The 21,002-nt window shown below is 44.5% G+C and overlaps 1 protein-coding gene across 1 annotated transcript in view; it reads left to right on the forward strand.

Moving 5' to 3' along the window:
* The window catches only part of TNS3 (tensin 3), a 256,780-nt gene that overhangs the window by 213,477 nt on the left and 22,301 nt on the right, over nt 1-21,002 (forward strand). The window contains exon 23 of the mRNA XM_075142915.1: nt 19,643-19,814. Within this exon, the coding sequence (XP_074999016.1) occupies nt 19,643-19,814 (172 nt within the window). The remainder of the gene's footprint in view (nt 1-19,642; nt 19,815-21,002) is intronic.

The raw sequence follows: 21,002 nt of genomic DNA on the forward strand, positions 1-21,002 counted from the left end.
CCTGAGGCGCTGCGCTGCGTCGGGCGGAGGATGCGCCGGGAGCGGCGTTGGGCGTGCGGGAGGCGGCCTGAGCCGCTGCGAGAGCCGCGCGGAGCCGGGCGCGGGGCGGGGGAGAAGTCAAACTCAGACGAGGTGGAGTCAGCAGAGCAGGGATGCACTGAATGGGCAGTCTGGCTGAAGAGCGAGCGGCAAAGCTAGCCCAACAACAATCGGGGCATTATTTTCCGCCTGGATGGCGTTAACTCTGGCTGTCCTCAGCTGAGTGGCTGTATTGAGAGCGGGAGCCTGGTTTTCTTTCGCTGCAGACACTGGAATCCTCTTTGCTGCGAAGTTTTAAGCGCGGGGGGGAGCAGATGGTATTACAGTTGGCAAATGTGGGAAACGGCTTTTCCCAAGCCTCTGCGTGGCGGAGCAGCTCGCCTGGCTGCTGTGCTCCCCTGAGCCGCAGACAGCATGCGGCGCGACCGGCTCGGCAGGAGGGAACAAAGATTTCGCACACCCCGTGCTGCATGAGAGCGCTTCTGTCATGATGGCTTCCATAGGTAGGTTCTCGGTTCCCTGCTCTCCCTCTTTTTTGTGCGTCTTCTTCAGTCTGAAAAACTCGTTTTGTGGGGCTCCTTTTTCACTGGCCGCGTTCCTAGCCACGGCGCAGCGGTAGTGAAATGCGATCTGCGCTCCGTGTGTGTGTGTACGTTTGTCTGGGGTGCGAGAAGCGGGGGAAGGCGGGGGTTAAATAAAGCCCAGGAGAAGCCGCCTGGGCAGTGCGCTGCCAGAGCTGGCCGGGGTCGCTCGAGCGGGTGGGGGGGCGGGGGGCTCACAGGGCATGCGGTGTGTTTCTGTGCTGGTGGCAAAGTGAAGAAAACAGATAGAGGGAAGCATTGTGCCTCTGCCGTCATGTAGCAACATTTGGGGTCCACGGGGAAATTGAAAAGCTTTGCAGACAAGGAGTTTTGTCACTGTGAGCTTTTTTCCTGTGATCGTTAACGGAGTGACAGAGGGCATGAGGCAGGGTTCGTGAGCTTTGTGAAGTTATTTTTCTGCTGAGGAAGACTTCTAATTTCGTGTGTGTGGTGGTGGTTTTTTCCCAAAGTAGAAGAAATGGGGACTGCCTGGAACATATGTAATTGCTGACTATGTATAAAAACTTTTGTCTTTGTTAGGCTGATTCTTTTTCCTCCCCTGAGGAGTTCCTAGTAATGTTATAGCAGCATTAAATTTCCTTTCAAAAGCATGAAAAATGAATTGACTTTTTAAACGTAAGGCTTTCCTGATCGAGGGATATCACATAGTTTTCCTGCTTTCTTGCTTAACGAGAAAAACAGTGTATTGTGCCACTAGCACTGGCAGAGTAATTCTTGTAATTCAGGCAGTACATGTAAAATTTTCTTACTCCAAATCTGAATTTTCCATCAAAATATAATACATCAAAATATAACATTGCATGGTACGATGGGCAGAATGCACCACAATACTTTAAAGAGCCTGATTCTTACGGCCTTTAATGCAAACAATTTTTCTATTCAGTCAGTAGCAGCAGATGCTTGTGTAAGTTCTGCAACCCTAAAAGGAGAGTTACTGAATCACAATTCTTAAGAGTCAGACCAAGAAAACACCTAATAGATTCACTTCTCAGTCCCATTACATGATACTGAACCACACTAAAGATAAACTGAACTGAGTTTGTTTTTACCTCTTTCAATTCCAGATTATTAAAACCAACTTCTGAAAAATCAGTTCCTTTTCTGGTTCTAAAATGAAAATGGTTTAAGTATACTACTTCAAAACTAAAAAGCAGCCCTTGCTTTTGGTATTCAGGCTGCAGTGAGCTGGGTTCAGCCGTTTGTTACAGGCAAGTGACTCCAGAAAAGTGAACAGGTTGAAGAGGGTCACATTTAGGCAGAATTTCTCTGACAGTAGAAGAACAGGACCAAAATGAGACTTTTGGTAGAAGATCCAAGCATCAGTTTGCTTCCATTCCTCCTGCTAGGCAAGTACTCCTCAGACATAAAAAGCTGCATACTCGGACCTCTCTGGTGCCTGCTGGCACCAGGGAACTGGACTGAGACAGGAAAAGGGGAATTCAAACTCCCTCTTTCCCTCTTTTTTGCCTTAGAAAGAGTAGATAGGATCATACCACGAAATCGAAAATTTCACTGATGAGTCTTGCTTTCCAGGAATGCCAAAAAGTCAGCCCCAAGCTCAGTCCCTTCTTCGTTCACTCAGTATTTGCTCCAGTATGCTCCCCCCACCCTTGCCCCCTTTGCATTGACTTTGCAGTGGATCTGTCAGTAGACATGAGTTGCATTTTTCAGTTCAGCACAGACAACCCGGACCTGCATCTCCCACATGTCCAGCAATTTTAATAGCTAATGAACTTTGGAGCACAGGGTAGACATTTTACTCTCTCTTTTCTTGAAAGGTGCTTGGTCTTTCAGGGCATTCTGCCTGAAAAAGTATTACTATTCATTCTGAAGGTACCAGTTTGTACACATCTGATTCCTAGTGTTATTTTTCCCCTCTAAAACTATTGCAATTTAATTTTATAATTTGATGAAAATTGTCGTATTCAGCAGTGTGAATATCTGAAATTCCATTAAGAGATAAACCACGATAAGAATGGAATTGGCTGTCTCTAAAGCCAGTTAACTAATTTGCTGTGAAAACTTAGTGCGGGCATGTTAATAGTTATATTCTAATCTTTTTGCTGGATTTATTTTTGTTCATCACTGAACGATGTGCTGTACTTAAAGGCAGAATAGTAGTGCTCTTGTTTATGCATTATGGAATGACAGTGGCTCTCTCCTAAAGAGTGTTTTAATAAATGTCACATCTTATGTTTGCATGTGACCCACATGGCTTGAGGAGATGCCTCCGCAGCTGATTTGCATTCCTAAGACAGCAAAGCTATGCTTAAAGTCAATAGCAGAGCATCTGCAAGATCTTTTAAAATACATGAGAAGACATGTGCAACTGATTGCTTTAGTCCCTGGGGAAGTTTCTGGTTTTTTTTTCCTGGGACTATTTGGGAAAATAAAACAAATTAGTATAAGAAAGTCCTTCAGAAAGGTATGATAAGAATTTTACTGCTTTAAAGATGCTGTATTGCAATTTCTATTCAGCAAATTTGAGTTACTTGTATTTTGGTATTTTTGAATGAATGTATGATACCAAGTGTCTGTAAAATGGTGTAAGGGTCTGTCGATGGAATGGCTATTTCCTCAGTAGAATAGAAGCCGGATAGTAAGATCTTCAGGGCAGGGACTCTGGCTGGGGAAAAGTGGGGTCTGGTAAATCATTCTTTTGCCACTTATCTCTGCGTAGACGGGGGCAGAGGGTAAGTGCAATTAATTCCCTGACCCTGGGGTTGCCTGGAGAGAAATTGACCCCTGGCATAGCTTCAGACGCTGCATTTTTTTGTTATTGGCAGGAGCCTCTGTGGGCAGTTATGGGAGCTAGAAGTTGCCGGAACACAGGAACGTCCCGGTGTGCACCCACTTGTGTCATGTGTCTTGCCAGCAGGCCAGAATTTCCTGTGAAGGTGGTGAAGCGCCAGCCTTGCTCACCCGTTGCTTGCTGGGGAGGGCTGCTGTGACAGGGATATTTCCTCAAGGAGCAACATGGATGTTTTAAAGCTCTCTTTAGGCATAAGGCAAGAATGGATTTTTTTATTCTAAATACATTTGAAAGGTTCCTAAACTACAGTGAACACTTTCTAAATGCGCACAATAAATAATCGCATGAAGTTAGAAGCCTTCAGTACTGCCGTGTAGCTTACCTTTAATTACTAGCAGTTTGGGATCTCACTGTTGAATGTGTTATTTTTTCCACCAAATAAATGTCTCTGAGAAATACTCTACCGCCTCTACAGATTTGCTGTTTTTTTTCCCAGGTTGTCAGCCGCCACATTGTTGTGTTTTCTGTAAGCACGTAATACATATTCCACTGAGGTCCTTCTCAGTACTGTTTAATGAAGTGACTGAAGCTGACCTTTCTAGTGCAGACAGGTTAGTATGTGGATGCTAGAGCCACCATCTTCATAGCTTCTCCAGGTTCAGCCCAGCTGATTTGGTTACTTGCAAAGAGAGTTGATCCGCTCGAGCAGGCATGCGCAGAATCTCCAAGCAATAGAAACTTTGTCTTTTCCTTCACAAGCATGAAAAAAACTGTTATATCTGTTTGCTACTGGTGGGTTTTTGAAAAGTGGGGGAACTGCAGGTGCCTCCATGATGGTACACGATTTTGACTCATGACACGTTCTCCTTCTGAAACAACATAGGTGTCCTGGTTCCGGCTGGGACAGAGTTAACTTTCTTCCCAGTAGCTTGGGGGGTGTGCTGTGTTTTGGGTTTGGTGTGAAAGGAGCGTTGATGGCCCAATGACACTTTGGCTGTTGCTGGGTGATGCTTGCACCGGGAGGGGGGAGCACAGCCGGGGTGGTGGACCCAGCTGGCCAATGGGGTATTCTATGCCATGTGATATCATGCTCAGTATAAAAAGCAGGTGTGTGTGGGGGCCTTGCCCCCCGTTTGTGACACGCGGTCGGCGGTTGGTGAGCAGTTGCATTGTGCATTGCCTGCTTTGTGTATTCTGTTATTGTTGTTGTTCTCATTGTTATTATTACTGTTCTACTTCGTTTTATTTCAATTATTAAACTGTTCTTATCTCAACCCGGGAGCTTTCCTACTTGTGCCCTCCCGATTCTCTCCCCCATTCCACCGGAGGAGGGGAGGGTTGTGAGCGAGCGGCTGCGTGGGGTTTATTCACTGGCTGGGGTTAAACCACGACAGTCCTTTTTGGCGCCCAACGTGGGGCACGAAGGGTTGAGATAACGACAGAGTAATTAGAACATATTAAGGAATTTATACCTGTTAACATATGAATTTGTTCTGCACCATGCTCCTGTTTTTGCTGTACCTGTTAAAGATTGGAGTTGGGTTTTGTAGTCTGCTGTGCTCTGCCGTGATTAATGATGTTTTGCCTGGCAGGTTTGTTACTAAAACGCTGGCATTGGGGGTTATTTGATATTCGGGATTCGTAATGAAGCCGTTTCTGTATTTCGGGTACCACCTCATGGAGACCATTAGCAATTATACCTTTTCCTCCGAGAGATTTTTTATGGAGGAAATAGAGAATGGCACCCTCGCTACCTTCCTCTATGATGTCATCTCCTTTGTTAAAATAACTTGCCAGACCCTTGAACATCCCTGGGTAGTTAAGGTACATCTATTGGTGCTCCTTGGAAATATTGTTTTGGTTTTATCTCAGGTTAGTAAGCAATTTAAGAATGTCATCCAGAGATCTGCCCCAAGGCTGGATAGTGATGAGTGGCAGAGCGAGCGGGATAGCATGGGCAAATGCCTAGGACAGTGGGCACCCCCAGTGTTCTGGAACTTTACCCCTGAACAAGTGCAGAACCCTGAAAAATTAGTAGAATATTTGGAAGACTTATGCTGTCACCTTGGCCATTCTAGGGAGACGCAAATTACTACAATGTGCTGGGGCCTGGCCCACGCCTACCGAGCCCTGTTTAACACCACTCAGAACCCCCAAGGGGAAGAAAACGTCTCTGCAGCTGATGACAAAGCAACAGGCCCTGCGGCTACCCCACCCCCCACGGCAAGCACAGTGGCTCCCTCAGTCCCCACGCCCCCCAGGGCAGGCACGGCAGCTACCCCGCCCCCTGCGACACAGAACCAACCCATGTCGGTATCAGTCGCCCCTATACAGAAAAGAAAATGCACAAGAAAATCAGCTCGTTTAGTAAGGGATGAAGATGAACCAGGACCATCACGAGAACAGGAGGAGGAGGAGGCAGAACCCGTAAATGAGATGGTGACCACCCGATCCCTATCCCTGGGTGAGCTGCGAGATATGCGAAAAGACTTCAGCCGTCGTCCAGGCGAGCACATTGTCACCTGGCTGCTCCGATGCTGGGATAACGGGGCCAGTAGCCTGGAATTAGAGGGTAGGGAAGCCAAACAGCTGGGATCCCTTTCTAGGGAAGGGGTCATTGACAAAGCGATTGGGCAAGGGGCACAAATCCTCAGCCTCTGGAAGTGACTCCTGTCAGGCGTGAAGGAAAGGTATCCCTTCAAGGAAGATTTTATATGCCACCCAGGCAAGTGGACCACCATGGAGAGAGGTATCCAGCACCTGAGGGAATTAGCCATGCTGGAGGTGATTTATGATGACCTGAACAACGAGCAGTTATCCAAAGACCCAGATGAAGTCAAATGCACGCGACCCATGTGGCGGAAGTTTGTACGGAGCGCACCAGCGTCACATGCAAACTCATTGGCAGTAATGACCTGGAGAGATGGAGAGGAACAAACAGTGGATGAATTGGCTGGCCAACTCCGGCAATATGAAGAAAGTCTCTCTTCCTCCCTACGGGCCTGTGTCTCTGCTGTGGAGAAACTGTCTCAGGAGGTCCAGCAACTCAAAGAGGATATGTCCTGCTCCCCCCCTGCACGGGCCAGCGTCTCAGCCATTAGGAGCAAGCGTCCCTCTGCTCAAGAGAGGAGACGTCGTGGGTACACACCCCGGGGCACCCTGTGGTTTTACCTGCGTGACCACGGAGAGGACATGAGGAAGTGGGATGGAAAACCTACCTCAGTCCTACAGGCATGGGTACATGAGTTGCAAGGAAAAACAACCACAAAAGGGGGTTCTTCCAGGAAAACTGCTGCTCCAGTCTCCAGTGAGCAGTTCGCCAGACAGAGTAGAGGGGCTGATTCCACTTCTGATCTTAATAAACGGACTTCTGATTCATACTTAAAGAAGTGGGTAGCGAATACGATGACCAGGACTAGAGGGGCCCTGCCTCCAGCCAGGTGGAGGAAAGGGACAACTGGGTTTACTGGACTGTGTGGATCCGATGGCCTGGCACATCAGACCCACAGGAGTATAAGGCTCTCATAGACACCGGTGCACAGTGTACCCTGATGCCATCAAGCTATAAAGGGGCAGAACCCATTTGTATTTCTGGAGTGACAGGGGGATCCCAAGAGTTAATTGTATTGGAGGCCGAAGTGAGCCTAACGGGGAATGAGTGGCAGAAGCACCCCATTGTGACTGGCCCAGAGGCTCCGTGCATCCTTGGCATAGACTACCTCAGGAGAGGGTATTTCAAGGACCCAAAAGGGTACTGGTGGGCTTTTGGTATAGCTGCCCTGGAGACGGAGGAAATTAAACAGCTGTCCACCTTGCTTGGTCTCTTGGAGGACCCTTCTGTTGTGGGGTTGCTGAAGGTTGAAGAACAGCAGGTACCAATCGCTACCATAACAGTGCACTGGCGACAATATCGCACCAACCGAGTCCCTGATCCCCATCCATGAGCTGATTTCGTCGACTGGAGAGCCAAGGAGTGATCAGCAAGACTCGCTCACCCTTTAACAGTCCCATATGGCCAGTGCGAAAGTCCAATGGAGAGTGGAGGCTAACAGTAGACTATCGTGGCCTGAACGAAGTCACGCCACCACTGAGTGCTGCCGTGCCGGACATGCTAGAACTTCAATATGAACTGGAGTCAAAGGCAGCCAAGTGGTACACCACAATTGACGTTGCTGATGCCTTCTTCTCCATCCCTTTGGCAGCAGAGTGCAGGCCACAGTTTGCTTTCACTTGGAGGGGCGTCCAGTACACCTGGAACCGACTGCCCCAGGGGTGGAAACACAGCCCTGCCATTTGCCATGGACTGATCCACACCGCACTGGAACAGGGTGAGGCTCCCGAACACCTGCAATACATTGATGACATCATTGTGTGGGGCAGCACAGCAGAAGAAGTTTTTGAGAAAGGGGAGAGAATAGTCCAAAACCTTCCGAACGCGGGTTTTGCCATAAAACAAAGTAAGGTCAAGGGACCTGCACAGGAGATCCAGTTTTTAGGAATAAAATGGCAAGATGGTCGTCGCCAGATCCCAATGGATGTGATCAACAAAATAACAGCCATGTCCCCACCAACTAGCAAAAAGGAAACACAAGCCTTCTTAGGCGTTGTGGGCTTTTGGAGAATGCATATTCCAAATTACAGTCAGATCGTAAGCCCTCTCTATCACGTGACCAGGAAGAAGAACGATTTCAAATGGGGCCCTGAGCAACAACAAGCCTTTGAACAAATTAAACAGGAGATATTTCATGCATTAGCTCTTGGGCCAGTCTGGGCAGGACAAGGTGTAAAGAATGTGCTCTACACCGCAGCCGGGGAGAATGGCCCTACCTGGAGCCTCTGGCAGAAAGCACCAGGGGAGACTCGAGGTCGACCCTTAGGGTTCTGGAGTCGGGGATACAGAGGATCCGGGGCCCACTACACTCCAACTGAGAAGGAGATATTGGCAGCATATGAAGGGGTTTGAGGTGCTTCGGAAGTGGTTGGCACTGAAGCACAGCTCCTCCTGGCACCCCGACTGCTGGTGCTGGATGTTCAAAGGGCGCGTCCCCTCTACACATCATGCAACTGATGCTACGTGGAGTAAGTGGGTCGCGCTGATCACACAACGGGCCCGAATAGGAAACCCCAGTTTCCCAGGCATATTGGAAGTGATCACGAACTGGCCAGAAGGCAAAGATTTTGGAATATCCCCAGAGGAGGAGGTGACACGTGCTGAAGAGGCCCCACCATATGACAAACTACCAGAAAACGAGAAGCAATATGCCTTGTTCACTGATGGGTCCTGTCGCCTTGTGGGAAAGCATCGGAGATGGAAGGCTGCGGTATGGAGTCCTATACGCCAGGTCGCAGAAACTGCTGAAGGAGAAGGTAAATCGAGTCAGTTTGCAGAGGTGAAAGCCATCCAGCTGGCCTTGGACATTGCCGAACGAGAAAAATGGCCAGTACTTTATCTCTATACTGACTCATGGATGGTGGCAAATGCCCTGTGGGGTGGTTGCAGCAGTGGAAGCATAACAACTGACAGCGCAGAGGTAAACCCATCTGGGCTGCCGCATCGTGGCAAGATATTGCTGCCCGGGTAGAGAACCTGACATTAAAAGTACGTCACGTAGATGCTCACGTACCCAAGAGTCAGGCCACTGAAGAACACCAAAACAACCAGCAGGTGGACCAGGCTGCTAAGATCGAAGTAGCTCAGGTAGATCTGGACTGGCAACATAAAGGTGAATTATTTATAGCTCGGTGGGCCCATGACACTTCAGGCCACCAAGGAAGAGATGCAACATACAGATGGGCTCGTGATCGAGGGGTGGACTTGACCATGGACACTATTGCACAGGTTGTCCATGAATGTGAAACAGCGCTGCAGTTAAGCAAGCCAACCGACTAAAGCCTCTTTGGTATGGGGGACGATGGTTGAAATATAAATATGGGGAGGCTTGGCAGATTGATTATATCACGCTCCCACAAACCCGCCAAGGCAAGCGCTATGTGCTCACCATGGTGGAAGCAACCACCGGATGGCTGGAAACGTATCCCGTGCCCCATGGCACCGCCTGGAACACCATCCTGGGCCTTGAAAAGCAAATCCTATGGCGACATGGCACCCCAGAAAGAATTGAGTCAGACAATGGGACTCATTTCCGAAACACCCTCGTAGACACCTGGGCCAAAGAGCATGGCATTGAGTGGGTCTATCACATCCCGTATCATGCACCAGCCTCCGGAAAAATTGAACGATGCCACGGGCTGTTAAAGACAACACTGAGAGCAACGGGTGGTGGGACATTCAAGCATTGGGACACACATTTAGCAAAGGCCACCTGGTTAGTCAACACTAGGGGATCTGTCACTCGAGCTGGCCCTGCCCAATCAAGATTCTTACGTACTGTAGATGGAGATAAAGTCCCTGTCGTGCACATAAGAAATACGCTGGGGAAGACAGTCTGGGTTACTCCTACCTCTGGCAAGGGAAAACCCATCCGTGGGATTGCTTTTGCTCAAGGACCTGGGTGCACTTGGTGGGTGATGCGAAAGGATGGGGGGGTCTAGTGTGTACCTCAAGGGGATTTAATTTTGGGTGAAAATAGCCAATGAACTGAATTGTATGATGTTAGTTACTATATAATACTGTATGTCATCACTTTTATGGTTACCATATGCCATATTAACAGTATTACAGTAAGAATCACCCAGATTAATGTAGGATGAACTCCGATGAAACTGAGCAAGGTGCAACAATGATAGAACCAGACGAGCGCCCAGAACTGGCCTCTGCATGCAAGAGTCCAACACCACACACCATCTCTCCTGCCCTGCAAGACTGTTACAACAGATGGAACCCGAAGTCATGGACTAAATGAACTCAACGGACATTTTAGAGGGATGGCCCATGGACTAAGGGAATGATATCTCTGTGTGTGTATATATGAAAAGGCAGGAAAAGTGGTGATGACTAATTGGAATGTATTGGAAAATGTGAGACCTGGGCATGATGTAGATGGTATAGAATAAGGGGTGGATATTGTCCTGGTTCCGGCTGGGACAGAGTTAACTTTCTTCCCAGTAGCTTGGGGGGTGTGCTGTGTTTTGGGTTTGGTGTGAAAGGAGCGTTGATGGCCCAATGACACTTTGGCTGTTGCTGGGTGATGCTTGCACCGGGAGGGGGGAGCACAGCCGGGGTGGTGGACCCAGCTGGCCAATGGGGTATTCTATGCCATGTGATATCATGCTCAGTATAAAAAGCAGGTGTGTGTGGGGGCCTTGCCCCCCGTTTGTGACACGCGGTCGGCGGTTGGTGAGCAGTTGCATTGTGCATTGCCTGCTTTGTGTATTCTGTTATTGTTGTTGTTCTCATTGTTATTATTACTGTTCTACTTCGTTTTATTTCAATTATTAAACTGTTCTTATCTCAACCCGGGAGCTTTCCTACTTGTGCCCTCCCGATTCTCTCCCCCATTCCACCGGAGGAGGGGAGGGTTGTGAGCAAGCAGCTGCGTGGGGTTTATTCGCTGGCTGGGGTTAAACCATGACAATAGGCAATTGTGAGGAAGAGTTTATGGATGTGCCTGAAAACCAGCAGATTCCAGGCCAACAGAAAAACTGCTCCTGTTCCATCAATAAAAAAAAAACACCACAAAAAACCAAAACCTAAATAACCCTTTTTTTATCCCTTAACTGCATGCCCTTTTTTTGTGTCAGTGTGTTAGTGGTCTCCAAAGTGGGGTGTGTGCACCTGAGGTGATGCACAGGACGATCCATTGGGGTGTGGGAAGAAAATATTAGAACTTCAGTAGTACATGTATCCAATTCATAATTAAATAAATATACATATATTGGGAGTGTGTGTTCAAAAATTTCTTATTGACGGGGTATACAACTAATAAAGTTTGGAAATGACTGTGTTAAGCTCTTCTGCGTGATGAAATTAAGTGTTACCATAGAAAGATAGAAATGATGTTTGGGAAGCGTCTCTGGGGGTATGTAGTCCAACCGATGACTCAGAACAGGACCGTCACAAATACTGGATCCTGCTTTGTCTGAGTCAGGAAAACCGCTCCTGATGGAGGTTCCACCACAACCCTGGGTAACCTCTTCCAGTGTTGCACTGCCCATAGTGACAAAGCTCTTTTTGGTTTCTAGTGAGAATTTCCCAAGACCTTTTTGTCTATCAGTACTGAGAATAATTTGGCTCTGTTGTCTCTTTTGGGTAGAGAAGAGACCCTTTTCTAGTAGTTTTATGCTGCTTTTAGATTCCCCACCTAGTTGCTTTTCTTCTCCAGACTAAACAGTCCCAGCTCCATCATCCTGTCATCGTGGGTTGTGTGAGCAAGGCCCCTGGTCATCTTGGTAGCCTTCCACTGGATCCCTTCCAGTTTCTCATGTTCCTGAACTGGTGGCCTAAAACTGAGTTTAGTATTCCAGGTGAAGCTTTCCCAGCATCAAATACAGAGGGGTAATAACCAGCTTCCTTTGGTCCACTGGCCATTTTGCTCCTGCTATAGCTCGGTATGCCTTTTTTGGGATGAGAGGAAAATGAAGACTCTCTTTCAGCCTGATATCCACTGCAACTCCTGATCCTTTTCAGCAGAGCTGCTAATTATCAGTTGGATCCCAGCCTGTATTGTTGCAACGTCTTGTTCTGCCCCAGGTACAGATTTTTTTAATTTCATGTTGATCTTAAATAAGATTTCTGTTGGTCCACTCCTCAAGTTCACCAAGGTCTCAATACTCGTTATTGCCATTTTTAAAGATGGGCTTAATATTATCCTTTTTCTAGTTATTAGTGTGGTTCAGTGAAGCAGAATCATTGGTATTGACATTAACCCTTGTTTTAAGTTCTCAGATTTTCTTAAGAAAATTAAAAAGGTAGATTTCCAAATTTCTTGTGAATTGATAATACTCAGTTGTGGAAGGGGGCGTTACTCTCAGCAAAACAGGGTCTTTATCCTCTTAGTTGGTATGCCTTTATTTTTGCTGTCTAAGGTGAAGTAAAAAGCAAAAAACATGAAAAGAAGAGAAAAACTGTGTTAGTATTTTAAGATTATTTATTTTTTCTAAATAAGTTAGAGTTTTGAAGAAATACTGGGAAAAGCAGGGGTTATGTTGCTGTAGTCAAAGTCAGTAAAATAGCTGACTAATCTTATAGTATAAAATCCAGTTTATTTATAAAATACATTTGTAGAAAATGTTACAGATTTTCCTGCTTCCTTAGAGCTCTGTGGCAGTGGAGACTTTATGGCTTGGTGACTACAGTGGGCCAAATGACAAGGTGCTGATTCAGCATTTGGTTACTGCAGGTTTTGGGGGGAGATTGCTGGAACGAAAAGTAGGCTAACGATGACAATCATCATCTCAGTCTACAAGTTGTTATTTGGAAAGTTTTTTAACAGATACCTGTTTTCTAAAATATAAACCCTCCAAATCTATCCTATCAGAAATGTGAAAAGCATAAAGTAATTAACTTCTTTTTTGAGGACAATGAACAGGAAGGTGTTTGCTGCCTGGGGTTGTTAGAGGTGTTGCTTTCAGTGAGTATGGCTTAAATCAGCTTACTTGTGTTTTACCTCTTCTTCAAAAGAAAGAGTAATACAGTAAATTAGCAATTGTTCTCAGAGCTGTTTTTTTGAAACACTTAAGAAATAATGGTGGAAGCTGGCTAGCAGTAACAGCTTGGGGGAATTTAGCCCTGAATGAGAGGTGGAACAACTTGTGTTGGAAAGGATAGCAAAAGAGGTAATGAAGTTATTCCCTTCCCTGGCAGCTGAAATTATAAAAGACAAGATCTAAAGCATCCTTCATTGATTTCCACATACTCTATGGAAAGGAAGGAACAGTGGGACCAAAGTTGATGGGTTTCATGGAAGGGAATAATTTGGTTCACTGTATTTTTGTGAAATTGAAAGCAAAATATAGCAAGTATAAAAGGTCAAAGTTTCAGTAAAGTCAATAGTTTGCAGACTGACTGAAAGCAAGAGAGAGTTTCAGCATTATCTCAGTCTCTCTTACTAATTTTGGCACCTTAGTATTTGGAAAAGCAGGAGAGAGGGTGAAAGGGAAGAACCTTACAATGGTTCTTACCTTACAATGCTAAGGGACTTGGAAAGGTGTTAGTTTGTAAACTGGTTCAAGTGGGCCATTTTGCTATCTCCTTTCTCCATATGCAGGGTTTTTAATTCTGGCCTTCCGCGTGAGCTCTGTAGAGGTTGCCAAGGAGTTCCTTAGCTTCACTGGTGCCAATTCTGTTGTTAACACTCTGTCAGCTGCTGGAGGGACTCTTTTTCCAGGGAGCCAAATCCTTTTGTCATGAATTCACTGTTTCCAGGGTTTCTGGCTTTACATAGTAGCATAAGCCTCTACTACTGCATACTCACACTGTGCAGTTTGAATTGTGCATTCCTTTTCACTTCATCCAGTCCAATTAGCTGTCACTGGACATTGCACGTCAGTACCTCTCTTCCACTGAAGCTCTCTTCCTTGCTCTGATTTTTTCTTCGAAACTGTGATTTTCCAACTAATCTTTCCGTCTGAAATGTTGGCAAAATGTCTTAGAAGAACTAAAATTGTGCCTAGTCAGTATCATTACTTTGTATTACTGTGTTACTCATGTACTTTGCTTGTTGGTGTTTTTACTTTCATTGATTGTTTCCCTGATAAAGCTTTCTCCACTTTTTTCCTTTTGTAGATTTTAAGGTTTGGAAAGAAACATACCTAAACAAACCTTTTTCATAAAACGTGGTTAAGATCTTCATCTGGTACTTTTTGTCTTACTGATATACTTCAAGCCATGGAGCCATCCACTGTGTTTCTAGATAGGTTGTTCTGATGCTTAATACTAAAGGTTAGCGTTTTCTTTGATCCTTGCTCTACCTTTCCTTGTATATGTAACATCTCAGCTCTGAGTTGAGCCTATTCAGGTGAATGGCGGAGTAACTTGCTTAATGAGTAATAAAACTTAATATTGGAAAAGGGAAGTGACCTTCTTTTGACTCTTGGTCTCCTGGATAAAATAAAGTTGTATCAGCAGAGACTGTCATAGAAACTCTTACAGTTCCTACATGGTGGAACGAGAGATGAACAGCTCAGCACTGTGGTGGACTTTACATTGGCAGTAATGTAAACTCCAAATGGTAGTTGGAGCCAGCTGGATGCCAAGCTGCAAAGTGCCATGGAGTTTTTGGTGAATGCTGGGGAGTACTGGTGTTTTTTTTTCCGAGACATTTCAAAGGGAAGAAGATCTTGAGAATGCTTGTCTGGTAGGACAAGTCCAAGGTGAGTCCGGGGAGAATGAGAAATGCAACCATCCAAAACCAAAAAAATACTACTGTGTAGAGAAGATACCGAACGCTCTTCTATTACGTTCCTAGATGCCTTCAGTTCTGTATTTGTAGATGAGTTTGCCAAGAAATCTGCCTAAAGGAATTGGCTCATCAGCTGTTCCTGTGAACAATGAGAGGTGGAAGTGGAGGGACTTCTGAATGAGTGTTGATAGAAGGAATGTTTCACAGCCACATCTGATGTGGCTTCTTGCAAGTCTTTTGTTAGGCTGGATTTTTCATCATTGCTGAAGCCATCAAAGGATGGATCAAGAAATAGACTCTGAAATTTAAAAAGCATTGCACAAAGCTTCTGCTGCTCTTTAGGGCTGGCAGCGGCTCAGTTACTTTGGCTTACTTTAGAGCAATATGCTTTTTTGTGTCCATTCAGCTTTTAGGCTGGCCGGAGATGGTTTGAGGGTGGTCAGCTCAGGGTTTTGGGAGCAGAACAGTGACTTAGAGCTCCCTTTCCCCAAAAGAGGTAACTGAGGATCTTGACTGGAGTTTTCAAGCTCATGCAGTGCAGGTTAGCTATCACCTTCTCACAAAAAGGACTACAAAGATGGTAATGTATAAGCAGCTGCTAAAATACAAGGAATGATAGTGGAATGACTGCTCCTTTCACTTCCCTGCCATTGTTGGACCATTGTCTCCAAAGCTGTGAGGTGATTTTGCCCTTCAGCTGCTACAAGAAAGAGGAAAAGGAAGGTTTTTACATATCTTTTATCTGGACCATGGTGTGGGTTAAGCCACTCTGGGGCTTTTTGGTGAATTTTCTTTTGGGGGTTCCTTTTTCTTTTTTTGTTTTAACAGATTTAGTGGATTAAAATACAATTTAATCTATAACGTCTTACTTTATATAGCTGTGTCCTAGGACATCCGGGAGTTTCTACTTACAACTGAAAGAAGCTTGCAACTTTTACAAGTATTTGCCCTTTGCTGCCAAGTGGGACAGTAGAAGAGTGAGCTGGATATTGTTCTGCCTCGCATGTGGGCACAATAGTATTCGTTTTCTTCCTGAATGTCACTTTTCAGTAGTGTATGATGCAGAGAGTCCAGTTCCTTCCTCTCTTAGGTTCTGCCTGTAAAGTTGATGATCAGGGATCTAAATGTATATACGCAGGTGTCACCCGGGTGCATGAAGAGACATGAACATGATGATCTTGGTTTTGTCATGTCACTTCTTTAAGTAGGGAGCTGCACTTTCACATTGTCAGTGTTCTCACAGATATAGTGGCGTAGATTTAGTAGGGGCCTGCAGCAAGAAGCACTGATGCTTTGCAGCAAACATGCCAGGGGAGTTCGTACCAGCGTACAGAAATCCTGTAGAATCTATGAGATTGCACTGAGTTAATGATTCCATGAGATAAAGGGTTAACAGCCGACCGGTGAGTGTGGACTCTGCATCAGACAATAGAGAAGACATAGCTGAAATATTCAGCAAGCTTGTTTTTAATTGAAATATAAACAAAGCTGCTTTCATGGGAAGTGCCTTTCAGATATACTTGTTTCTAGCCTGGGAAGAGTTGTACAGAGTTTGCGTTCTTTCTGCAGATTACATGCCTGGCTGCCAGTGGCTTTTCACTCTTAGTTTAGTATTTTACACCTGTGAAAATTGGGTATGAAAAGAAATGCTGCATCTGTGAGCATGACAGTGGTCCTTCCCTGACGCAGCGTTCTGTGCTCTAAAGGTAATAGCAACAGTCCAAGGCCTGAAACAGGGAAGAATCAAGTCTTGGTCCATTTCTTCAAGCCAGTGCTGTTACTGATGGGAGAAGGAGAGGTGTAAATGCTTTAGATTAACTCTTTAGATTAACTCTCATGCGCATAGCTGAGATCACGTTAGAGTGGGAGAAGATTTTAAGGTATTTCAGAAGGAAATTCCCCTTCCTGCCCCGAGGTTCTTGGTAACTGGAGTCCACTGACTCCCCTATATAGTCTGGTATCAGGCGAACAGATGTAGAGGCACGAAAACAAGCAAGCATATGGAGTTAACCTTGTGATCATAATTCCCATGCCTGCAGGGAAGGCATTAACATCTCCCATACAGTGGCAGAGCCATCTCAACCTGCAGTATAGTTGGGAAGTACCTGCAGGTTCATGGGCAGAGATAAGATGTCTGTTGCACTTACGATATTTTGTCTTACAGATGCTGCTCTTGGTAGATTCATCTGCTTTTAGCATAGTGAAAATTGTGTTTCTGGGGAGGCTCTATATACAACATTAGATTGACCAACCCACCTTCAAATAATCTTTTTTTTCTCAGATAATAATTAAGACAAAGTAATATTACTTTATTATATATTGAAATCATTGCTCAAGGCTTAACATCAATCTTTGTAATTCTTGGGTAGACAGTGAAGCTTTGTAATACTTGCATAAACAAGCACTACTGATTTCAGTAGGAATATGGCCTAAATCATGGGTTTATGCAGCCAGCTTTTTCTGACTGTGTTTGCACCAGTATGAGAATGACTGTAATATATCTGATGTATTAGATAGATACAGATTCAGATTTCTCTAGCTCTTCCACACCACACACATTTCTGTAGTATTTCCTTAAAGTTCACTTCTATGGCTGCTGTGATGTAATTAAAGTAATGGGTATGGTTAAAAGACAGTGTTGCAGTTTTCTAATGTTTTCCTCATCCAATTAAATGTTTGCTCTGTACAGTATGTGTGCTATGTGAGGAATTCAAATGGTTTTCAGTCAGGGCACTGATTTGCAGATTTTCTTATCTCAGGCATTTCTTTTAAGTACCTTACACCCTCCTCATTCAAATAATAGCAGAGCCAGGCTCTGCCATGAAGCGAAGGGAAAAGAAGATTTATTTAGACTTGTTTCAGTGGCACTCGCAGAAATAGTGAGAACCTTCCTCCTTTTTACATTAGAAAAAATTCCTTATGGAAAAGATGCATTACATGATCTTAACTTTGTAGGACTGGAATTGTTCTGTAACTTTCTTGTATATTTTTTCTCCCTCAATCTTTTGAAGTGTATCTACTCAAGAGACAGTAATTAGATATTGTTTCATCTGTGATTGTCTTATTAGGTTCCAGTCCTGCAAGCGTTGGGTTCAATGGAACTATTCAGGTGTATGAACTTTATCCCGTCATCTAGGTTGTTAATGAAGGTGTTGAACAGTCTTGGCCCCAGTATCAACCCGTGGGGTATAATGCCAGTGACTTGCCTCCTAGTGGACTTGGTGCAGCTGATCACAAGCCTCTGGGCCCAGCCATTCAGCCAGTTTTCAATCCACCTCATTGTCCGCTTATCTAAACCATGCTTTGTCAGGTTGTTTATGAGGATGTTATGGGAGACTGTGATAAAAGCCTTACTAAAGTCAAGATAAGCAACATCCTCTGCTCTTCCCTTAGCCCCTGAGCTAGTCAGTTCACTAAAGAAGGCTATCAGGGTGGACAAGCGTGATTTCCCTTTCATAAATCCATGCTGACAACTCTCAATCATCTTCTTTTCCTTCATGTGTTTGGAAATGGTTTCCAGGGTTAGTTGCTCCATCACCTTCCCAGAGACTGAGGTTAGGCTAGCCAAGCCTGCAGTTCCCCAGATGATCCTTCATGTCCTTCTTGAAGATAGTGTTGTTCAAAAAGCGCATTCGTGCCCAGTGTGCAAGTAACCAATTCCACACGCTCAGGAGAGAGATTGTTTTATTCAGGCCTGGGTGCTTGGTGGACTTGCCACAAATTAAGCACACCTGGTCTAATCACCTTTCTGTTTATATCCATGCTTCTCACACATATTTTAAGTTTCTCTTTTACATATTCATTAAATTTCTGAGAACTAATTATAATATTACATCAGCCTAGACACATGCGCACTAAAGCCTCTGGGGTCTTCTTGAGGGTCTCTAGTGGTCTCGGGTGGTCGGTAGGGTAGTGAACTCTTCATGAACCTGTTCCTTTCTTTCCTTATAAGATTGAGGTTTGTCTCCGAGCCACATCTGGACCACGTTTGTCTATGGTTCTCATTTCCAAGGTTAATCTTTACTAGGGTCTAACAATGGTATACACCTGCAAACACAACACCTGCTAGTTACCTAACTGCAAGTCTTCGTTGTTTAGAATTAGAAGCGAGCAGTATGGAATAATAGGTACTGTAACAGACTGTATCTACTGCATCAATAGGAGTGACGCTTGCTCCCTTCTAGTCTTTAGGAATCTCTCCCAATCATTGTGACCTTTTAAAGATTATCAAGTGTGGCCTTGCAGTGGTATCAGGCAGCTCCCTGCAGTCTTGTGGCAACCTGTCAGGCCCCAGTGGACTTACATATGTCCAATTTGTTTAAGTGCTCCTTTGCTTGGTCCTCCTCCACTGAGGGTAAGTCTTCCTCGATCCAGATTTTTCTTGTGGTCTCAGGGGCTTGAGATTCCCAAAGGTCTGTCTTACTGGTAAAGACTGAGGTGAAGAAGATTTTGAGTACCTCAGCGTTTTCAATGTCATTTTCCACCAGGTCCTCTGCCCCATTCAGCAGTGGGCTGAATGGGCAGGCTGAATTAATACTCCAGTTTTCTATCATTTTGGTGTTTAAGTGCACACTGTAGGTGTGTGTAGTCACATAGGACTCTTGACTAGACATACCTGATTAACACTGTAGACTGTGGAATGCAAAACAACTTGGAACAGATGGGTCTGTTCTCATCTTTAGGGCTAGAGAACGTACCCTGGAGAACTCATCAAACAGTTTGAGTAATCTGTAATCATTATTCCCGCTGCCATTTGTCCTGCTGGATGTTTTCAGCAATCAACATAATGTTGTGAAATAAAATGTTACTGCTCAAACAAATAAAAACTCTTCTTTATAGTCCTATTAAGAGAAAAACAGATTGTTTTATAAACACTTCTTTCAGTACAAGGTCCCTAAAAATGTGAATTGTTTTTTAACTTGCCTTTTACTTTGTTTCCTTTGCTGCAGAATCTCGAAGTTATACAGAAGCCATTAACCACTCTATGGTGATGTCTGACAGCACTGTGGGCACTAACCCTGCTTTGCTGAGGGCCAACATGCAGACGGATCCCTCCTTTCAGCGCTGTTTTGCATCTTCCTGTACTGTTTCAAGTAACAGTCCTATGCCAGGGGGAGAAAGGTAGGAAAAGATTCTCCTACCTGATTGTTTAGTTCTCATAACTGTAGTTTCCAGACAAGGTGTTATGCTTGCATCTTTATTGCAGAGCATTTGTCCAAGGGCTTCGAGTTTAGTTATGACATTTAATGATGATGATGTTCACCAGCTGGAATTTACCACATACACAGATGTTATTTATATGTCAGGGACACAATTAGCTTTGAAGATAAATAGGAATACAAAAATAAATAGGAATTTATAGCTCAGTTACTTTATTGCGTGCTAGCACAAGCTCATACATATTTTCCTGTGTGCTTAACCAACTTCTCTAATGCTTTACTGAAAAGCATTTCATTAAATTTTACATTGGAATAAGTTGTATATGAGAGAGAGGGAGCACTCTTCCCACTGCATTACATGCATTTCTAGTCAGTAAAATGTCAGAGGATTTGGTCGTGAATAGCTGACTCCCTTTCACCTGCTCAGCAGGCTGAGAGATTTTATTTCATATTTATATTGCAGTAAACATGTAGGGCTCTGGACCAGAGCTTGAATAGTATAAATTTACAAAACAGTCCTTGACCCAAGGAGCTTACAGCATAAGATGAGAAATGGCAGGAAACACAGGAAACAAACAAGGAATCCCAGGTTGCTGTTAGAAGGTTCAGAAGACCATGACAATGAATGGTCAGTCATTAGCTGTGCCCTATATTTACTTAATAGATGAGGTGTTACGTTACAGCTGGTGAGCGTTCCTTCTCTATCACTCTGCAACAACATTCTTTTGTGGCTAATTATCCTATTCTTGTTCTTGGATAATCGGCTCCTTTTTCACAGTAAGTATTTGGAATGCTGTTGGTTGGTGTGTCAGACTCTCAGTGAGGACTTCAAGTACGTTCATACCTATTTATCTTTTATTTATCTTCCCATCCAATGGATTTCATTTTCAATCAGTACTTGGACTGTGAAAGAATGTTTTCATTTTGTGGTTATGAATGTGAATCATAAGACTGAACAAAGTATGTTAGTATTTTCTGAGGAGGAGACAATATAACATTTCATTATAAGTGGATATGAATTAAAAGCTTATCAGGCAATGCAGTCATTCTCAAGTTTACATTCCTACTTCAAACTTTATCTAGAAAATTTTGTTCCCTTCTTTCTAAATATTTTTTTGGTCATTTTTCATTTCATCTAGCAGCTAGCTAC

This window comes from Calonectris borealis, chromosome 2 (genome assembly GCF_964195595.1).
Source record: "Calonectris borealis chromosome 2, bCalBor7.hap1.2, whole genome shotgun sequence".
Taxonomy (NCBI): Eukaryota; Metazoa; Chordata; class Aves; order Procellariiformes; family Procellariidae; genus Calonectris; species Calonectris borealis.